Source organism: Nerophis ophidion, linkage group LG28, assembly GCF_033978795.1.
Source record: "Nerophis ophidion isolate RoL-2023_Sa linkage group LG28, RoL_Noph_v1.0, whole genome shotgun sequence".
Lineage (NCBI taxonomy): Eukaryota > Metazoa > Chordata > Actinopteri > Syngnathiformes > Syngnathidae > Nerophis > Nerophis ophidion.
Window position 1 is genome coordinate 18,150,553 of NC_084638.1, and position 15,736 is coordinate 18,166,288.

The 15,736-nt window shown below is 42.0% G+C and overlaps 1 protein-coding gene across 6 annotated transcripts in view; it reads right to left on the minus strand.

The window, feature by feature from the left end:
- The window catches only part of LOC133545432 (zinc finger protein 37 homolog), a 24,303-nt gene extending 8,611 nt beyond the window's left edge, over positions 1 to 15,692 (minus strand). The window contains exons 1-4 of one of the 6 annotated variants that reach the window (XR_009804827.1): positions 15,563 to 15,692; positions 10,475 to 10,958; positions 1,275 to 1,944; positions 1 to 586 (exon numbers count right to left, since the gene is read on the minus strand). The exon at positions 1 to 586 is cut by the window's left edge and continues 286 nt beyond it. Coding sequence is in view for 4 of the 6 variants with exons in the window: in XM_061891029.1 (XP_061747013.1) it covers positions 8,156 to 9,643 (1,488 nt within the window). In the remaining 2 variants the exon portion in view is untranslated. Of the gene's footprint in view, positions 587 to 1,274; positions 1,945 to 2,140; positions 10,959 to 11,045; positions 11,206 to 15,562 lie in introns of those variants that run through there. The other 5 variants (XM_061891030.1, XM_061891029.1, XM_061891028.1 and 2 more) reach the window with 5 other exon arrangements.
- Between the last annotated feature and the right edge of the window lie 44 nt (positions 15,693 to 15,736).

The window sequence follows — 15,736 nt, forward strand, 5'->3', positions numbered from 1 at the left end:
CTTGCAAGTTGGAGTTCAACCTGGGTGGTGGACGAGAGGGTAGCTTCCCTCCACCTTCGGGTAGGGGGACGGGTTCTGACTGAGTGGTGTTTTGTTATTGGACTTTGGTGCTCGTCACAGATTGTCCATAACAAACACCATGTTCAAACATAAGGGTGTCCATATGTGCACTTGGCACCAGGACACCCTAGGCCGCAGTTCCATGATCGACTTTGTAGTTGTGTCATCGGAATTGCGGTCTCATGGTTTGGACACTCGGGTGAAGAGAGGGGCGGAGCTTTCTACCGATCACCAGTTGGTGTTGAGTTGGCTGCGATGGTGGGGGAGGATGCTGGACAGACCTGGCAGGCCCAAACGCATTGTGAGGGTTTGCTGGGAACGTCTGGCAGAGTCTCCTTTCAGAGAAAATTTCAATTCCCACTTCTGGAAGAACTTTGAACATGTCACGAGGGAGGCAGTGGTAGTGGCGTTCTGTACAAAAAGTGAACTTTAATTTAGTGTTGTTTTGATATGTCAACTCTTTAATGTGGGGGGGGGGGCTGTGGAGCCTCCTCTTCCTCTTTAATGTGAGGGGGCTGCTGGACATCTGTTGGGTAAATAATTAAATAAAATGAATAGAGAATATAAATAGTTTTGTACTGACACTGTTAACACACTGACATTACATGTGTTGTTTTGTGTGTTGTGTTTAAAGTGTGTATAGTAAAACAACCAAATATTTCAAAAATGTAAAATATATTCACCATTACAACATCAAAGGTAGTTGTACAAATCACATTAAACTCAGAGCTCACTCCAAAAAAGGTTCTAATTTGTGTGTCTTCTATATCACCAAAATGTGGAACTCCCTATCAAAAAGGAAAGACATTACACATTGCGGCTACTCGTAACTGGGAATATACAAAGCCTTTTAACTATTTGAACTATATTTTCTTGCAGTATATTTGTATTGAAATGCTACTTTCTACATAGCAATGTGTGAATTAAAATACATTTCAACTGAATCCATCTCAGGCTTTCTTGCAGCAGTGAATGTGTACCGTGATGAAACTGTACCCTTTCCTATGCAAACTTCTCATAACTCCTTCAATCAATCAATCACACATTGTTACAAACTGAGAGGAACATCAACCTCAAACGGTCTAGTTTTCATGAACAATCTAAATCAAAGCATTGCATCATTCCCACAGGACAAATCATCTTCCTATTGAAGAAAATTGTTAATAAATTAAATATAAAGTTAGTAAAGATGTGAGAGTAAGAAGTAAACAAACCTGTTCTGTGTAACACAATTTGATGTTTCTTGAAAACAGCGTCCAGTAGTTGATGTTGTTGCTCCTTCTCCTCTTTTGTTGAATAAAGTTCCTCCTCATACTTTGCTATCGTTCTTTCGCACATTTTCACACAATCATAAAACTTTACACTCACATTTGATCCCTACTTAGCGATGTGTTTATAACGTCCGACTCTCTTTGTTAGCAGCTAACAAGCTAAGCTAACTAGCACAAGACGCGATAAAGTGCGCTCAGACTAATGTATCCGGATACAAACAATGACTAACAATGTTTCATCTACTACACGACATATATGCGTACATGTATGCACTAAATACAAATAGAGAAACAATAATGCCCAGTGGCCACGTTTAGGCCTTCTCTGTCAAACGCCATTTTGCTTTTTACTCCTTCGTCTTCTTTGGATTTCCAGCAGACTAGTAGAGCATCTTAGGCCTCCACAGCTTCTTAACGGGACTTCTTCGTCCTGTCCTATGGTCCGTACTACATTCTACAGTACAGGAGGTCGCACTAACAACCTTTCCATGGACCACTTCAAAGTTGGCTTCGTCGTTCGTCTTTTTTTGTTGTTTGTTCAATGGCGGTTAGGATACATGGAGGGCACTAGGACCGCCCTTTGTGGCCGCAGGAAGAGCAGCAGAAAGTTTCCCTGGAGATAGAAATTGGTGAGTGACTAAACTTTGTATTGTATTTTTATTTATATATATATATATATATATATATATATATATATATATATATATATATATATATATATATATATATATATATATATATATATATATATATATATAATTATTTATTTTTTTTCACCACAGGCTGTGCTTTTGACATACTCCTAATACGTTTTTCCTATTGTTTTTCTTTTCTTTATTATCAATCAGGAGTGTCACCAGGACGTCCCCTGGCCCTAACACTCCAGGAAGGACATTTACAGGCATTGACTTCCGTCTTGTATGGACATTCACATGGACATTGTTAACATCCATATCGTCAACCTTTCTGTTTGGTCCTTGTGTGCCAGCTGTTTAAAGGCAAATGTTTTTGAAGAAATAGCAAATGTTCTGTTTTGCACATTTTAAATTAATCAGGATTTATTTAATTTAAGTATGACGTTTCGAGCAAGCGCTCTTTTTCACACTGCTGTGGCGGTGTGTGCGGACCTTTCTTTCTTTCTTGTTCTTGTAAGTGTTCCTTTTTTGATCCAGCACCCATCCCAATTGTTTTTTTTCCCTCTATGTTTTGCACACTTTGAAAAAATAAATGTATGGTTGAAGAATACAATTATCTTGTGATTATGGTATGAATAGGACTTAAAGTGCAACAGTGGTCTAGTGGAGGTGTAAAGTTAATTTTTCTAAGCATGTTGGTGTTTTTAAAGCATTTTCTAAGCATTTTTTCATGAATGGACTGAAATAGGGGACACACAAATTTTATAAGGGACACAAAAATGTTCCAACCGCTTGCGAGATGTCCCTTATTTCAAAGTCTGGGTGCTGGCAACCCTAATGGTTTGAAAAAGCACTTATTGAGTGATAAAAGTATTGTAATTTTTAAAGATTTCATTAAGTACGAACTGCAAATAGATCAAAAATATTTAAACAAATATTAAAGGCTTTCGTTCAAAATATTCTAAATACAGCATGTCATTTTTTTCAGAACTCTTTTATATCCTTTCTTGGGATTTTTGGTCGATGGACACATTGTTAGAAATTTGAAACTCTAAATTAGACAATTCTTTACTTTTTCTTAATTGCTGTATTTTCTCTGGAACAAAACAAACAATACTCATTACTTTAAAGGTTCCATTCTTTCAAAGACAAAAGTGTTCATAAAAACACACACACACCCAATAAAAACAGAATTGACCACTTAAAATAATTTTAGGATGTTGTTTTGCAATTTATGACAACACTTGTTCGTTCTGTGATAGAGAAACAAAATGAACAGTTTATTTTTTAGGAATGTATGCAAAGTAAATCTCTGTGGGATGATGTGCTATATTGGGTTTGCCTAACACTCCAATCTTGTTTTATGAAATTGATATTGTTTTGGGAATGTTAAATGAGGTGGCGACTTGTCCAGGGTGTACCCCGCCTTCATCCCGATTGTAGCTGAGATAGGCGCCAGCGCCCCCCGCACCCCAAAAGGGAATACGATGTACAAAATGGATGGATAGATGGATAAACATAAAACATTTTTAAAACACAATATTGAGGGTGTTGGTTTTATCCACAAATCATCAATCAATCAATGTTTATTTATATAGCCCTAAATCACAAATGTCTCAAAGGACTGTACAAACCATTACGACTACGACATCCTCGGAAGAACCCACAAAAGGGCAATGAAAACTCACACCCAGTGGGCAGGGAGAATTCACATCCAGTGGGACGCCAGTGACAATGCTGACTATGAGAAACCTTGGAGAGGACCTCAGAAGTGGGCAACACAACCACCCCCCCCCCCTCTAGGGGACCGAAAGCAATGGATGTCGAGCGGGTCTAACATGATACTGTGAAATTCAATCCATAGTGGCTCCAACACAGCCGCGAGAGTTCAGTTCAAAGCGGATCCAAGACAGCAGCGAGAGTCCCGTCCACAGGAAACCATCTCAAGCGGAGGTGGATCAGGAGCATAGAGATGTCCCCAACCGATACAGGCGAGCGGTCCATCCTGGGTCTCGACTCTGGACAGCCAGTACTTCATCCATGGTCATCGGACCGGACCCCCTCCACAAGGGAGGGGGGGACATAGGAGAAAAAGAAAAGAAGCGGCAGATCAACTGGTCTAAAAAGGAGGTCTATTTAAAGGCTAGAGTATACAGATGAGTTTTAAGGTGAGACTTAAATGCTTCTACTGAGGTAGCATCTCGAACTGTTACCGGGAGGGCATTCCAGAGTACTGGAGCCCGAACGGAAAACGTTCTATGGCCCGCAGACTTTTTTTGGGCTTTAGGAATCACTAATAAGCCGGAGTCTTTTGAACGCAGATTTCTTGCCGGGACAAATGGTACAATACAATTGGCAAGATAGGATGGAGCTAGACCGTGTAGTATTTTATACGTAAGTAGTAAAACCTTAAAGTCACATCTTAAGTGCACAGGAAGCCAGTGCAGGTGAACCAGTATAGGTGTAATATGATCAAACTTTCTTGTTCTTGTCAAAAGTCTAGCAGCCGCATTTTGTACCAACTGTAATCTTTTAATGCTAGACATGGGGAGACCCGTAAATAATACGTTACAATAATCGAGACGAGACGTAACAAACGCATGGATAAGGATCTTGGCGTCTTTAGTGGACGAAATGGAGCGAATTTTAGCGATATTACGGAGATGAAAGAAGGCCGTTTTAGTAACGCTTTTAATGTGTGACTCAAAGGAGAGAGTTGGGTCGAAGATAATACCCAGATTTTTTACCGAGTCACCTTGTTTTATTATTTGGTTGTCAGATGTTAAAGTTGTATTATTAAATAGAGGTCGGTGTCTAGCATTTCCGTTTTTTTGGTGTTAAGTTGCAAAAAGTTAGCGGACATCCATTGTTTAATTTTATTAAGACACGCTTCCAACTGACTACAGTCCGGCGTGTTGGTCAGCTTTAGGGGCATGTAGAGTTGGGTGTCATCACCATAACAGTGAAAGCTAATACCGTATTTGAGTATGACGTCACCCAGCGGCAGCCAGGGGCGGAGCTAGAGGGGAGGCCAGGGTAGCACTGGACCCCACTGAAATCTGATTGGACCCCCCAGGTGCCACCCCAGACGATTGACATATCGCGGCACCGCACGTCTTGTCGGAACGAGCCAGTTGCATTTTTAAATCAGTGAAGCCTATTGACTGCTAAGTCTCTCCCGTACAGTAGTTGGCGCTATGTACCACAAAGCCTTGCGAGCCACGTTCATTAGGGGAGAAGAATCGCCACTGAAGAAGAGGAAAATTTAAATTGGAGTCGCTTATCGTTGCTGGAGACCGGAGAGCCAGAGATCAACGAAGTTACAAAGAAAAAGAAGGATAACCTTCTCGTCGTAAAGTAAGTTTTACGGTGGTGTCCTAATGAGTCACTGTTTGAAATAACTTTTGTAGATAGAAGTTTTTTTTTCTACAAGCAGAGAGCCACAGCATCAAGCAAACGTTAATGTTACATCTCATGGCGTCTTGCTTCCAACAGCCGCTAACGTCTCGTTTAATTCATTTGGGTCGCTATTTATATTTACGTGTTTCTCCAATGATTCTAGAGCAGTGGTTCTCAAATGGGGGTACTTGAAGGTATGCCAAGGGGTACGTGAGATTTTTTTGAAAATATTCTAAAAATAGCAACAATTCAAAAATCCTTTTTAAATATGTTTATTGAATAATACTTCAACAAAATATGAATGTAAGTTCATAAACTGTGAAAAGAAATGCAGCAATGCAATATTCAGTGTTGACAGCTACATTTTTTGTGGACATGTTACATAAATATTGATGTTAAAGATTTCTTTTTTTTTTTTTTTAAATGTTTAGAATTAAGTTCATGAATCCAGATGGATCTCTATTACAATCCCCAAAGAGGGCACTTTAAGTTGATGATTACTTCTATGTGTAGAAATATTTATTTATAATTGAACACTTGTTTATTTTTCAACAAGTTTTTAGTTATTTTTGTATCTTTTTTTTCCCCAAATAGTTCAAGAAAAGCCACTAAAAACGAGCAATATTTTGCACTCTTATACAATTTAATAAATCAGAAACTGATGACATAGTGCTGTATTTTTCTTCTGTATCTATTTTTTTTTTAACCAAAAATGCTTTGCTCTGATTAGGGGGTACTTGAATTAAAAAAATGTTCACAGGGGATACATCACTAAAAAAAGGTTGAGAACCACTGTTCTAGGGGAATGAACCTAGCGGAGAATCAGCCAGCCAGCTAGCTGTTTCATGCTCTGTTGTAACGTAACGTTCACACGGTAGTTAGCCTGCTGTCAACTAACTGAAAAGTCTGAATATTAAACTTAGGTGTACAGTGGTTTATTTGCCCAGACATGTTTTAGGCTTGAAGTGGAGATTTAATAGCACTGTCTGATTCTAAGTGATGCCTGGAGTAACATTAACAAGACTGGCTTATTTTTTCATAGCAGGGTCAGTTGAGAATGAAAAGGCAGGGGGAGAAGATTTATGACCTCTTTTTAAAAAGAAGCAAGTCAGGGTCAGGAAAAGATGAGGCAGACAAACAGCCAGGATTCAGGTCTGCCAGCAGTCCTGGCAGCTCCCATCCTGGGACGAGTCAGGAGGAGAGAGAATGTGATGCACACAGCCCATCATCACCAGGTCAGAGCATAGAAGCAGTCACATGCTCACTTAAGTAATTTGAAGTTACAGGGTTCCTACGCTAGTATGGAAAGTTTGGAATTTCTACATTTCCAGGTCTGTAGTAATATGGAAGATGGAAACAATTGTATGGAAATATATTTATACTTATCTGGGTTATCTTAAGATTTGTGGGTTAATTATTTTGCATACACTACCTATCTACAATCTTCTGGAAATAATTTGGTGACTTAATGGCATACAAATTCAATAATGATAAATGATTTCCATGATGAATTGCATAATTTAGTCACGTCATATACTCATCTCAAATGTCATAAATTATTGGATTATTTTTTAGATTTTTTTTTTTACTGAGAAGTCTGCGAATTACTAATATTTTCATTTTTATACAATGTAGTTCCATTAGACACAGAAGAAAAAGATGGCAGCTCCCTTCCTGGAACTAGTCGGGAGAGAGAACTCACAACACAGCACAGCCCATCTTCGCCAGGTCAGAGCATAAACAGAAACAGTCACATGCTCAGTTCAGTAATTAAGTTGCCAAGTTGTCTTTTACATTTTCTGCATTGTTAATAAACTGCAAATTATATATACATAAATCTCATGTCCTGTGTGCTTAGTATGTACATTTCAACATTTGCCGCTCCGATTGCAATTGATAAGTCAAGAAAAAAAATTATTGTTATTGTCTGTGGACCCCCTGAAATAGCCTTGGCCACCCCCTGGCCACCCCAAGGATAAAAGTCTAGCTCCGCCACTGGCGGCAGCATGTAGATGCTGAAGAGTGCAGGGCCAAGGACCGAACCCTGGGGAACTCCACACGTTACCTTAACATAGTCCGAGGTCACACTGTTATGGGAGACGCACTGCACCCTGTCAGTAAGATAAGAGTTAAACCAAGACAGGGCTAAGTCTGACATACCAATTCGTGTTTTGATATGCTCTAATAAAATATTATGATCGACGGTATCGAAAGCAGCGCTAATATCGAGGAGCAGCAACATAGATGACGCATCGGAATCCATCGTTAGCAATAGAACATTAGTCATTTTTGCGAGGGCTGTCTCAGTAGAGTGATTTGCCCTGAAACCGGATTGAAAGGTTTCACATAGATTGTTAAACGCTAAGTGTTCATTTAGCTGCTCTGCAACAATTTTTTCGAGGATTTTCGAAACAAAGGGAAGGTGAGATACCGGTTGGTAGTTTACCATGAGGTCAGGATCGAGGTTAGGTCTTTTAATGAGAGGATGAATAACCGCTTTTTTGAATGCTAAGGGAACAGTGCCGAGGAAAGTGATAGGTTTCTAATATTTAGCACTGATGGACCTAATAATACAAAAAGCTGCTTGATAAGTTTCCCAGGAAGTGGGTCAAGTAAACATGTTGTTTGTTTTATTCCATTTACACGTAACAATTCTTCTATTGTTATTTCATCAAAACGAGAGAAACTATTTTGGATATTTGCAGTATCCGCCGTATATACAGTCGTATCTGTGTTAATATGACCCAGTTGTAGCTGGGACGCATTGTCTTTAATCTCCTTTCTAATAAGTTAAATTTTCTTATTAAAGAACTTCATAAAGTCATCTGCCGAATGGGTGGAGCTACAGGAAGGAGTCCTTTGTTGGGTTAGCGATGCTACTGTACTAAACAAAAATTTTGGATCGTTTTTATTAAGGCGGATGAGATTTGAGTAATAATTAGTTTTAGCTAAGGTAAACATGCGTTTATAAGTTATTAAACTATCACTCCATGCTTGATGGTGCAACTCAAGTTTAGTCGTGCACCATTTGCGTTCCAGCTTTCTACATGATAATTTCTGAGCTCTAGTTTCTACAGTAAACCATGGCGTAGGCCTTTTTGGAGCCTTTTTTAACTTCAGCGGTGCTATACTATCAATGGTTTCGCGCAGGGCGTTGTTAAAGTTGTTAGTGAGGTTATCAATAGAGCCCACATACTTTGGAAATGGTGCCATTACCGAGGGCAGTAGGCCAGCAAGAGTCGTCGTGGCAGCATTAATGTTGCCGCTGCTATAGTAGTTATTATTATTATTAGCTTGCCGAACATGAGTCTGAATTTCGAATTTTATAAGGTAATGATCGGACATTACTTTAGTATACGGGAGTATCATAACTTTGGAAACGGTGATACCTCTGACAAGCACTAGGTCTATCGTATTACCGCTGCGATGCGTCGGTTCATTTATTATTTGTGTAAGACCACAGCTATCAATTATAGTCTGGAGCGCCACGCACGGTGGGTCCAATGGGGTATTCATATGGATATTAAAGTCCCCCATTATAATTATATTATCGGCGTGCGTCACTAGATCAGCAACAAACTCTGAGAATTCACTGATAAAATCCGAATAGGGCCCTGGGGGGCGGTAGATAACAGCCAGGTATAGAGGCAGCGGTGTGGCAGACTTCATAGAAAGCACCTCAAACAATTTATATTTATTATTTAAATTAGGACTAAAGTTAAAGTTTTCGTTGTATGTTAGTGCGACCCCCCATCCCCTTTTAAGGGGACGGGCAATATGCGCATTCGTATAGTTAGGAGGAGATGCCTCATTTATCGCAAAAAAGTCGTCTGGTTTAAGCCAGGTTTTGCTAAGACCGATGACGTTAAGGTTGTTGTCTCTAATGACCTCATTAACTAATAACGTTTTGGGAGACAAAGATCTGATGTTTAGAAAGCCCATACTATAGGCAGTGGGCTGTTTTAAGGAGTTGTTGATAAAATTATCCGTAGTAGCAATATTAATAATGTTGCGTTTATTATGCGCAGTGCACTTAAAATAATTATGACCATATCTAGGAATTGATATGACGGGAATTTTCAGATTGTCTACTTGGTGCTGTGATAAACTGAACGCATCATAATTTGCCACCTCAGTAGAACGCATGTCTAAGTCTGACGTAGTCATAGTCATAGCAGAAAAACCATTATGTGAGTTGTGTATTATTCTCAGAAAATTGCTATGTGTACAGGGATTATCCAGCCTGGCGCTGGCTAGTTCTAACTTAACTGACTCCATACCCAGGCTAGCAGGCTCTGTAATTGCCTGTGACCGGGCTTGCTCTAGTGCAGTTAGTCAAATGTGGCTCAATGCGAAATCTATGTTCCGAGACAAGAGGATAGCGGCTTCCTGGTTAGGGTGAAGGCCGTCTCTCCTCAGCAAGCCAGGTTTGCCCCAGAAAGAGGGCCAATTATCAATAAACGTAAATCCCTGTTGTCTACAGAAGCTATCCAGCCACTTGTTAAGAGAGACTAATCTGCTATATCTCTCATCATTGCCTCTCCCAGGCAGGGGGCCAGAGACAATTACTCGATGCCTGGACATCTTTCTAGCGAGATTACAAGCCCTGGCTATGTTTCTCTTTGTAATCTCTGATTGTCTCATCCTAACGTCATTGGAGCCAACGTGTATTACTATATTCGCATAACTAGTGGTGCGGTTAGCCTGTCGTACGTGTTTACTAGGCCTGTTGCGAGTTAGCTCCCTAAGATTAGCTTTAATGTCAGGTGCTCTGCCCCCGGGAATACACTTAATTGTGGCTGGTTTGCTAAACTTTATGTTTCGGGTGATGGAGTCCCCTATGATTAAAGTGTGGTGCCCGGTAGACTAGGGTGTAGGACTAGCTAAAGGGCTAAATCTGTTATGCGTCTCAACCGGTACACCGTAGCTTGTAGGCCGCTTAGGGCTGCTAGAAGCTGGGCTAGTTAGCTTGCTACAGCTAACGCTAGCAGATGTGTCCGCAACATCTAAAGTTACGAAATTACACTGCTCTAACTGGCGGACACGGCTCTCTAGCAAAGCCAACCTATCCATGAGTAAAGTGCACGAAGCGCAGGAAGCCATACTCACAGAAACTTTCCGTCGCCGAGTGGAGTGCCAGCTGTCTTCGGGAAGTGGTGGTCACAGTGGCGGAGGAGTAGCTTCCTTCAGACCGGCGCGGCCTTTCTCCGCTAGCTGAGGGTGGAGTGGTGAGACAGAGATCGGGTCGGGTGATTTGCAAGTTAAATTGAACTATTAAATATGTTCGAGAAGTTGTAGATAAAGCTGCAAAACAGTTAAAAGCACACAGATAGAACGATACTTAGCTTTTTTGCAACAAGAGCAGTCAGTGAGCAGTCATTCACGTTGACCCGTTTGCAGGCTTCACTCTTCACACTGATAAGGTGTCTCTTGTCTTCCTCTATGAAGTGGGGGGACGGTCCCTGTTTTTCTTCATCTTTAAAGTGGGGGGGCTTTGGCTCCTCTTCTTTCACATAGAGGTGCTGTGACCTCTTCTGCTCCATACTGGAGGACCCCTCCCGTCTCTCAGGTGGACAATATTTTTCACAGACGTCTGCAGGACACAGGAAGACAAACACATGCTTGGATGGAAATAGATAAGATTTGACCAATTCAGATTTCATTTTCGATTCTACTTTACCATTCGGTTATTTGTGGACTCACTTTTGCTTTCACATTTATAAAAAAAAAAAAAAAGAATCAACTTTGACTAGTTGAGAATAAACATGAGCGTACAAAGCCAACAGTGAGGTCTTCAGAGGCACAGATTTTACAGGTCCCCCATGAGGTGCCAGAGGGCCCTAAGGAAATGAAAATATCCATAAAATAAAAATATTTTTGGCAAGAAATGAACAAAATACTACAGGTTATTTTGTGGCAATTACAAAAGAATGTCAAGTATAATTCTCAGGGCATTCAATCGATCAAAATTGGACTGTTAAACTGAACATATATACATAAATATACAGCATATAGATATACAGCATATATGTAGGTGTGGGAAAAATCACAAGACTACTTCATCTCTACAGAACTGTTTCATGAGGGGTTCCCTCAATCATCAGGAGATTTTAATGGAAGCATTCACATACAATGGTTTATATAGGGCACAGAGTGGGTGGGTACAGGAAGGCGTAGGGTGTGGTGATTGGCTCATGTGTTACCTAGGAGGTGTTTCCGTCTGTGGCGGCATGTTGAAATGATTTCACTGCGCTTGTTGAGGGATGATAGATCTGGATGATATATAATAAACAGTTTCTCTTTTAAGCATAGGTTGCATCTTTTATTACCACTGTTGTAAGGTGTGCTGGATGCAAGAATTTGCCATGTTATTGAATATTCAACATTATAGTCTTTGAGGTTCCAAATGTGTTTGCTGAGTTCTGTAGAATTTCGCAAAGTCTGGTTTCTAAAGGAGGCGTTGTGATTATTCCATCTTGTTTTGAACGCTCCTTCGGTTAATCCTACGTACGTGTCGGATGTGTTAATGTCCTTGCGTATTACCTTTGCTTGGTAAACGACTGATGTCTGTAAGCACCCTCCGCTGAGAGGGCAATCAGGTTTCTTGCGACAGTTACATTCCTTATTGGTTTCAGAGTCGTTTAGTCTGGGGGTAGGCAGTCCTTTTGCAATTGCTTTGTTGTGGTTTGAAATGATTTGTTGTATGTCATTCATACAGCTGTAGCTCAATTTAATGTTGTTCTTGTTGAATATTTTTCTTAGGGTGTTGCCTTTGGGGAAGTGTTTGTCGATCAGAGTGAGGAACTTGCGGCCGATGTTGGTTGAGACGTTTTTACTGAATGGCGGATTGTACCAGATGATGTTGTTTCGTTTTCTGCTCTTTTTTGGTTGGTTTCCTGGAGTGGGTTCATAGGTGAGGGTGAAGTTGTATCCGCTTTCATCAAGTGCTTTCTGGTACGGGGGGGTTGCTTGGTCGAATTCAGCTTTGCTAGATGACAGCATCGATAGCCTTTTATTAATTCCGGTAGGTATTCTTTTCGTGGTGGTGGGTGGGTGGTTGCTGTCATGGTGCACGTATTGGAGTGTTGTGTTGGGTTTCGTGAATGGTTGGTAGCTGTTATTTCTCAGGTTGAAAGTGACGTCGAGGAAGTTGACGGTTTGCTTGTTGGCTTCAATCGTGATCCGTAGGCCGTTTTCTTTGAAGATTTGGCATATGCGCTTCTTGGTGTTCTTGCTGCTCCTTGGCGAGGCGCGGCACACTGCCAGTCCGTCATCACGGTAAATACCAAGGTTCAGGTTGAGGCTAGCAAGCTGGGAGAGGAGGAAACTCCCAACGAGTTCGCACGTTTCTGCTCCGTAAAAACTCCCCATAGTAACGTCAAATGTTGAATTGTTCTTTTTTTGCCATGGTGTACTGTTGTGGATGAGTATGGAGTTCTTTGCGTGGATGATGATGTTTCTTTCGTTGCCTGTGGTTGAGTCGTAGTCCGAGGCGAAGTTTAGTGCTTGGGTCAGTAGGTCTTGCGTGATGGAAGGGTAAAATTCTTCGATGTCGAAGGAGATAAAGTTGTGTTGTTGTTTGTCTTGGATGTTGTTAAACCATTTGATTACTGCTGCTGTATTTCTCCATTGGTTGAGTGGTGTTTTGTCCTTGATTTTTGTGTTGATTCTGTCCAGGATTATTTTGCTGATTTTTCCTATTTCGGATTTAGTTGGGTTTATTAGTCGGCATGTTGGGTTATTTGCGAAGTTGGGTTTGTGGTCCTTCAATGTGATGAAGGCTTCTTTGTTGGCTGTGGCGTCCACCCTGTCCTCAATGTCCAGTTCGGTTGCGATCCGCTTGTTTTCCAGGTGGATGTTCTGTAAAGTTTTGGGTTGCGCTTTTTTGTATGATTTGGTGATGTTTTTGTCCAGTAAAGAGTTATGTTCTGGTATGTCCATTCTGTAGAAGTTTGTGGTTTTATCGGCGGCTATGGTGAGGTTGCTTACTTTCTTGAAATTACTTTCAAGAAAGTAAGCAACCTCCTCTCCCTTTCTTGAAAGTACTTTCAATATATATATATATATATATATATATATATATATATATATATACATATATATATACATATGTATATACATATAAATATATGAATATACATATGTATATGTATATATATATACATATGTATATACATTCATATATATATATATATATATATATATATATATATATATATATATATATATATATATATATATATATATATATACATATACATATGTATATACACATGTATATGAAGAGTTCGGGGAAGCCATGGAAAACGACTTCCGGACGGCTTCGAAGCGATTCTGGACCACCATACGCCGCCTCAGGAAGGGGAAGCAGTGCACTATCAACACCGTGTATGGTGGGGATGGTGTTCTGCTGACTTCGACTGCGGACGTTGTGGATCGGTGGAGGGAATACTTCGAAGACCTCCTCAATCCCACCAACACGTCTTTCTTTGAGGAAGCGGTGCCTGGGGAATCTGTGGTGGGCTCTCCTATTTCTGGGGCTGAGGTCGCTGAGGTAGTTAAAAAGCTCCTCGGCGGCAAGGCCCCGGGGGTGGATGAGATCCGCCCGGAGTTCCTTAAGGCTCTGGATGCTGTGGGGCTGTCTTGGTTGACAAGACTCTGCAGCATCGCGTGGACATCGGGGGCGGTACCTCTGGATTGGCAGACCGGGGTGGTGGTCCCTCTCTTTAAGAAGGGGGACCGGAGGGTGTGTTCCAACTATCGTAGGATCACACTGCTCAGCCTTCCCGGTAAGGTTTATGCAGGTGTACTGGAGAGGAGGCTTCGCCGGATAGTCGAACCTCGGATTCAGGAGGAACAGTGTGGTTTTCGTCCTGGTCGTGGAACTGTGGACCAGCTCTATACTCTCGGCAGGGTTCTTGAGGGTGCATGGGAGTTTGCCCAACCAGTCTACATGTGCTTTGTGGACTTGGAGAAGGCATTCGACCGTGTCCCTCGGGAAGTCCTGTGGGGAGTGCTCAGAGAGTATGGGGGATCGGACTGTCTTATTGTGGCAGTCCGCTCCCTGTATGATCAGTGTCAGAGCTTGGTCCGCATTGCTGGCAATAAGTCGGACACATTTCCAGTGAGGGTTGGACTCCGCCAAGGCTGTCCTTTGTCACCGATTCTGTTCATAACTTTTATGGACAGAATTTCTAGGCGCAGCCAAGGCGTTGAGGGGTTCCGGTTTGGTGGCCACGGGATTAGGTCTCTGCTTTTTGCAGATGATGTAGTCCTGATGGCTTCATCTGGCCGGGATCTTCAGCTCTCACTGGATCGGTTCGCAGCCGAGTGTGAAGCGACCGGAATGAGAATCAGCACCTCCAAGTCCGAGTCCATGGTTCTCGCCCGGAAAAGGGTGGAGTGCCATCTCCGGGTTGGGGAGGAGACCCTGCCCCAAGTGGAGGAGTTCAAGTACCTAGGAGTCTTGTTCACGAGTGGGGGAAGAGTGGATCGTGAGATCGACAGGCGGATCGGTGCGGCGTCTTCAGTAATGCGGACGTTGTATCGATCCGTTGTGGTGAAGAAGGAACTGAACCGGAAGGCAAAGCTCTCAATTTACCGGTCAATCTACGTTCCCATCCTCACCTATGGTCATGAGCTTTGGGTCATGACCGAAAGGATAAGATCACGGGTACAAGCGGCCGAAATGAGTTTCCTCCGCCGGGTGGCGGGGCTCTCCCTTAGAGATAGGGTGAGAAGCTCTGCCATCCAGGAGGAGCTCAACGTAAAGCCGCTGCTCCTCCACATCGAGAGGAGCCAGATGAAGTGGTTCGGGCATCTGGTCAGGATGCCACCCGAACGCCTCCCTAGGGATGTGTTTAGGGCACGTCCAGCTGGTAGGAGGCCACGGGGAAGACCCAGGACACGTTGGGAAGACTATGTCTCCCGGCTGGCCTGGGAACGCCTCGGGATCCCCCGGGAAGAGCTAGACGAAGTGGCTGGAGATAGAGAAGTCTGGGCTTCCCTGCTTAGGCTGCTGCCCCCGCGACCCGACCTCGGATGAGCGGAAGATGATGGATGGATGGATGGATGGAAAAAAAAAAACGCTAGCATTTGCTACAAAGGCTTGCTAACGGGCTAACCCTATCACGTTAGCTTCGAACAACATATCTGGTAAATAACATAAATAATATAAAAATATATAATTTATATTACCTCATAAGCCGCGTGTAGAAGAGAGGAGTGGAATATATTCTTCCTATTGTTACACCAGCAACTCTTAAATGGGACTTTTTTTGTTGGTCTGTGGCTGGGCGAAGGAAGTGTGCACCACTAACTATTGTCCCAGTGAAACATGTATTTGGCCAACATTTGTTCCGCGGTAGAGAA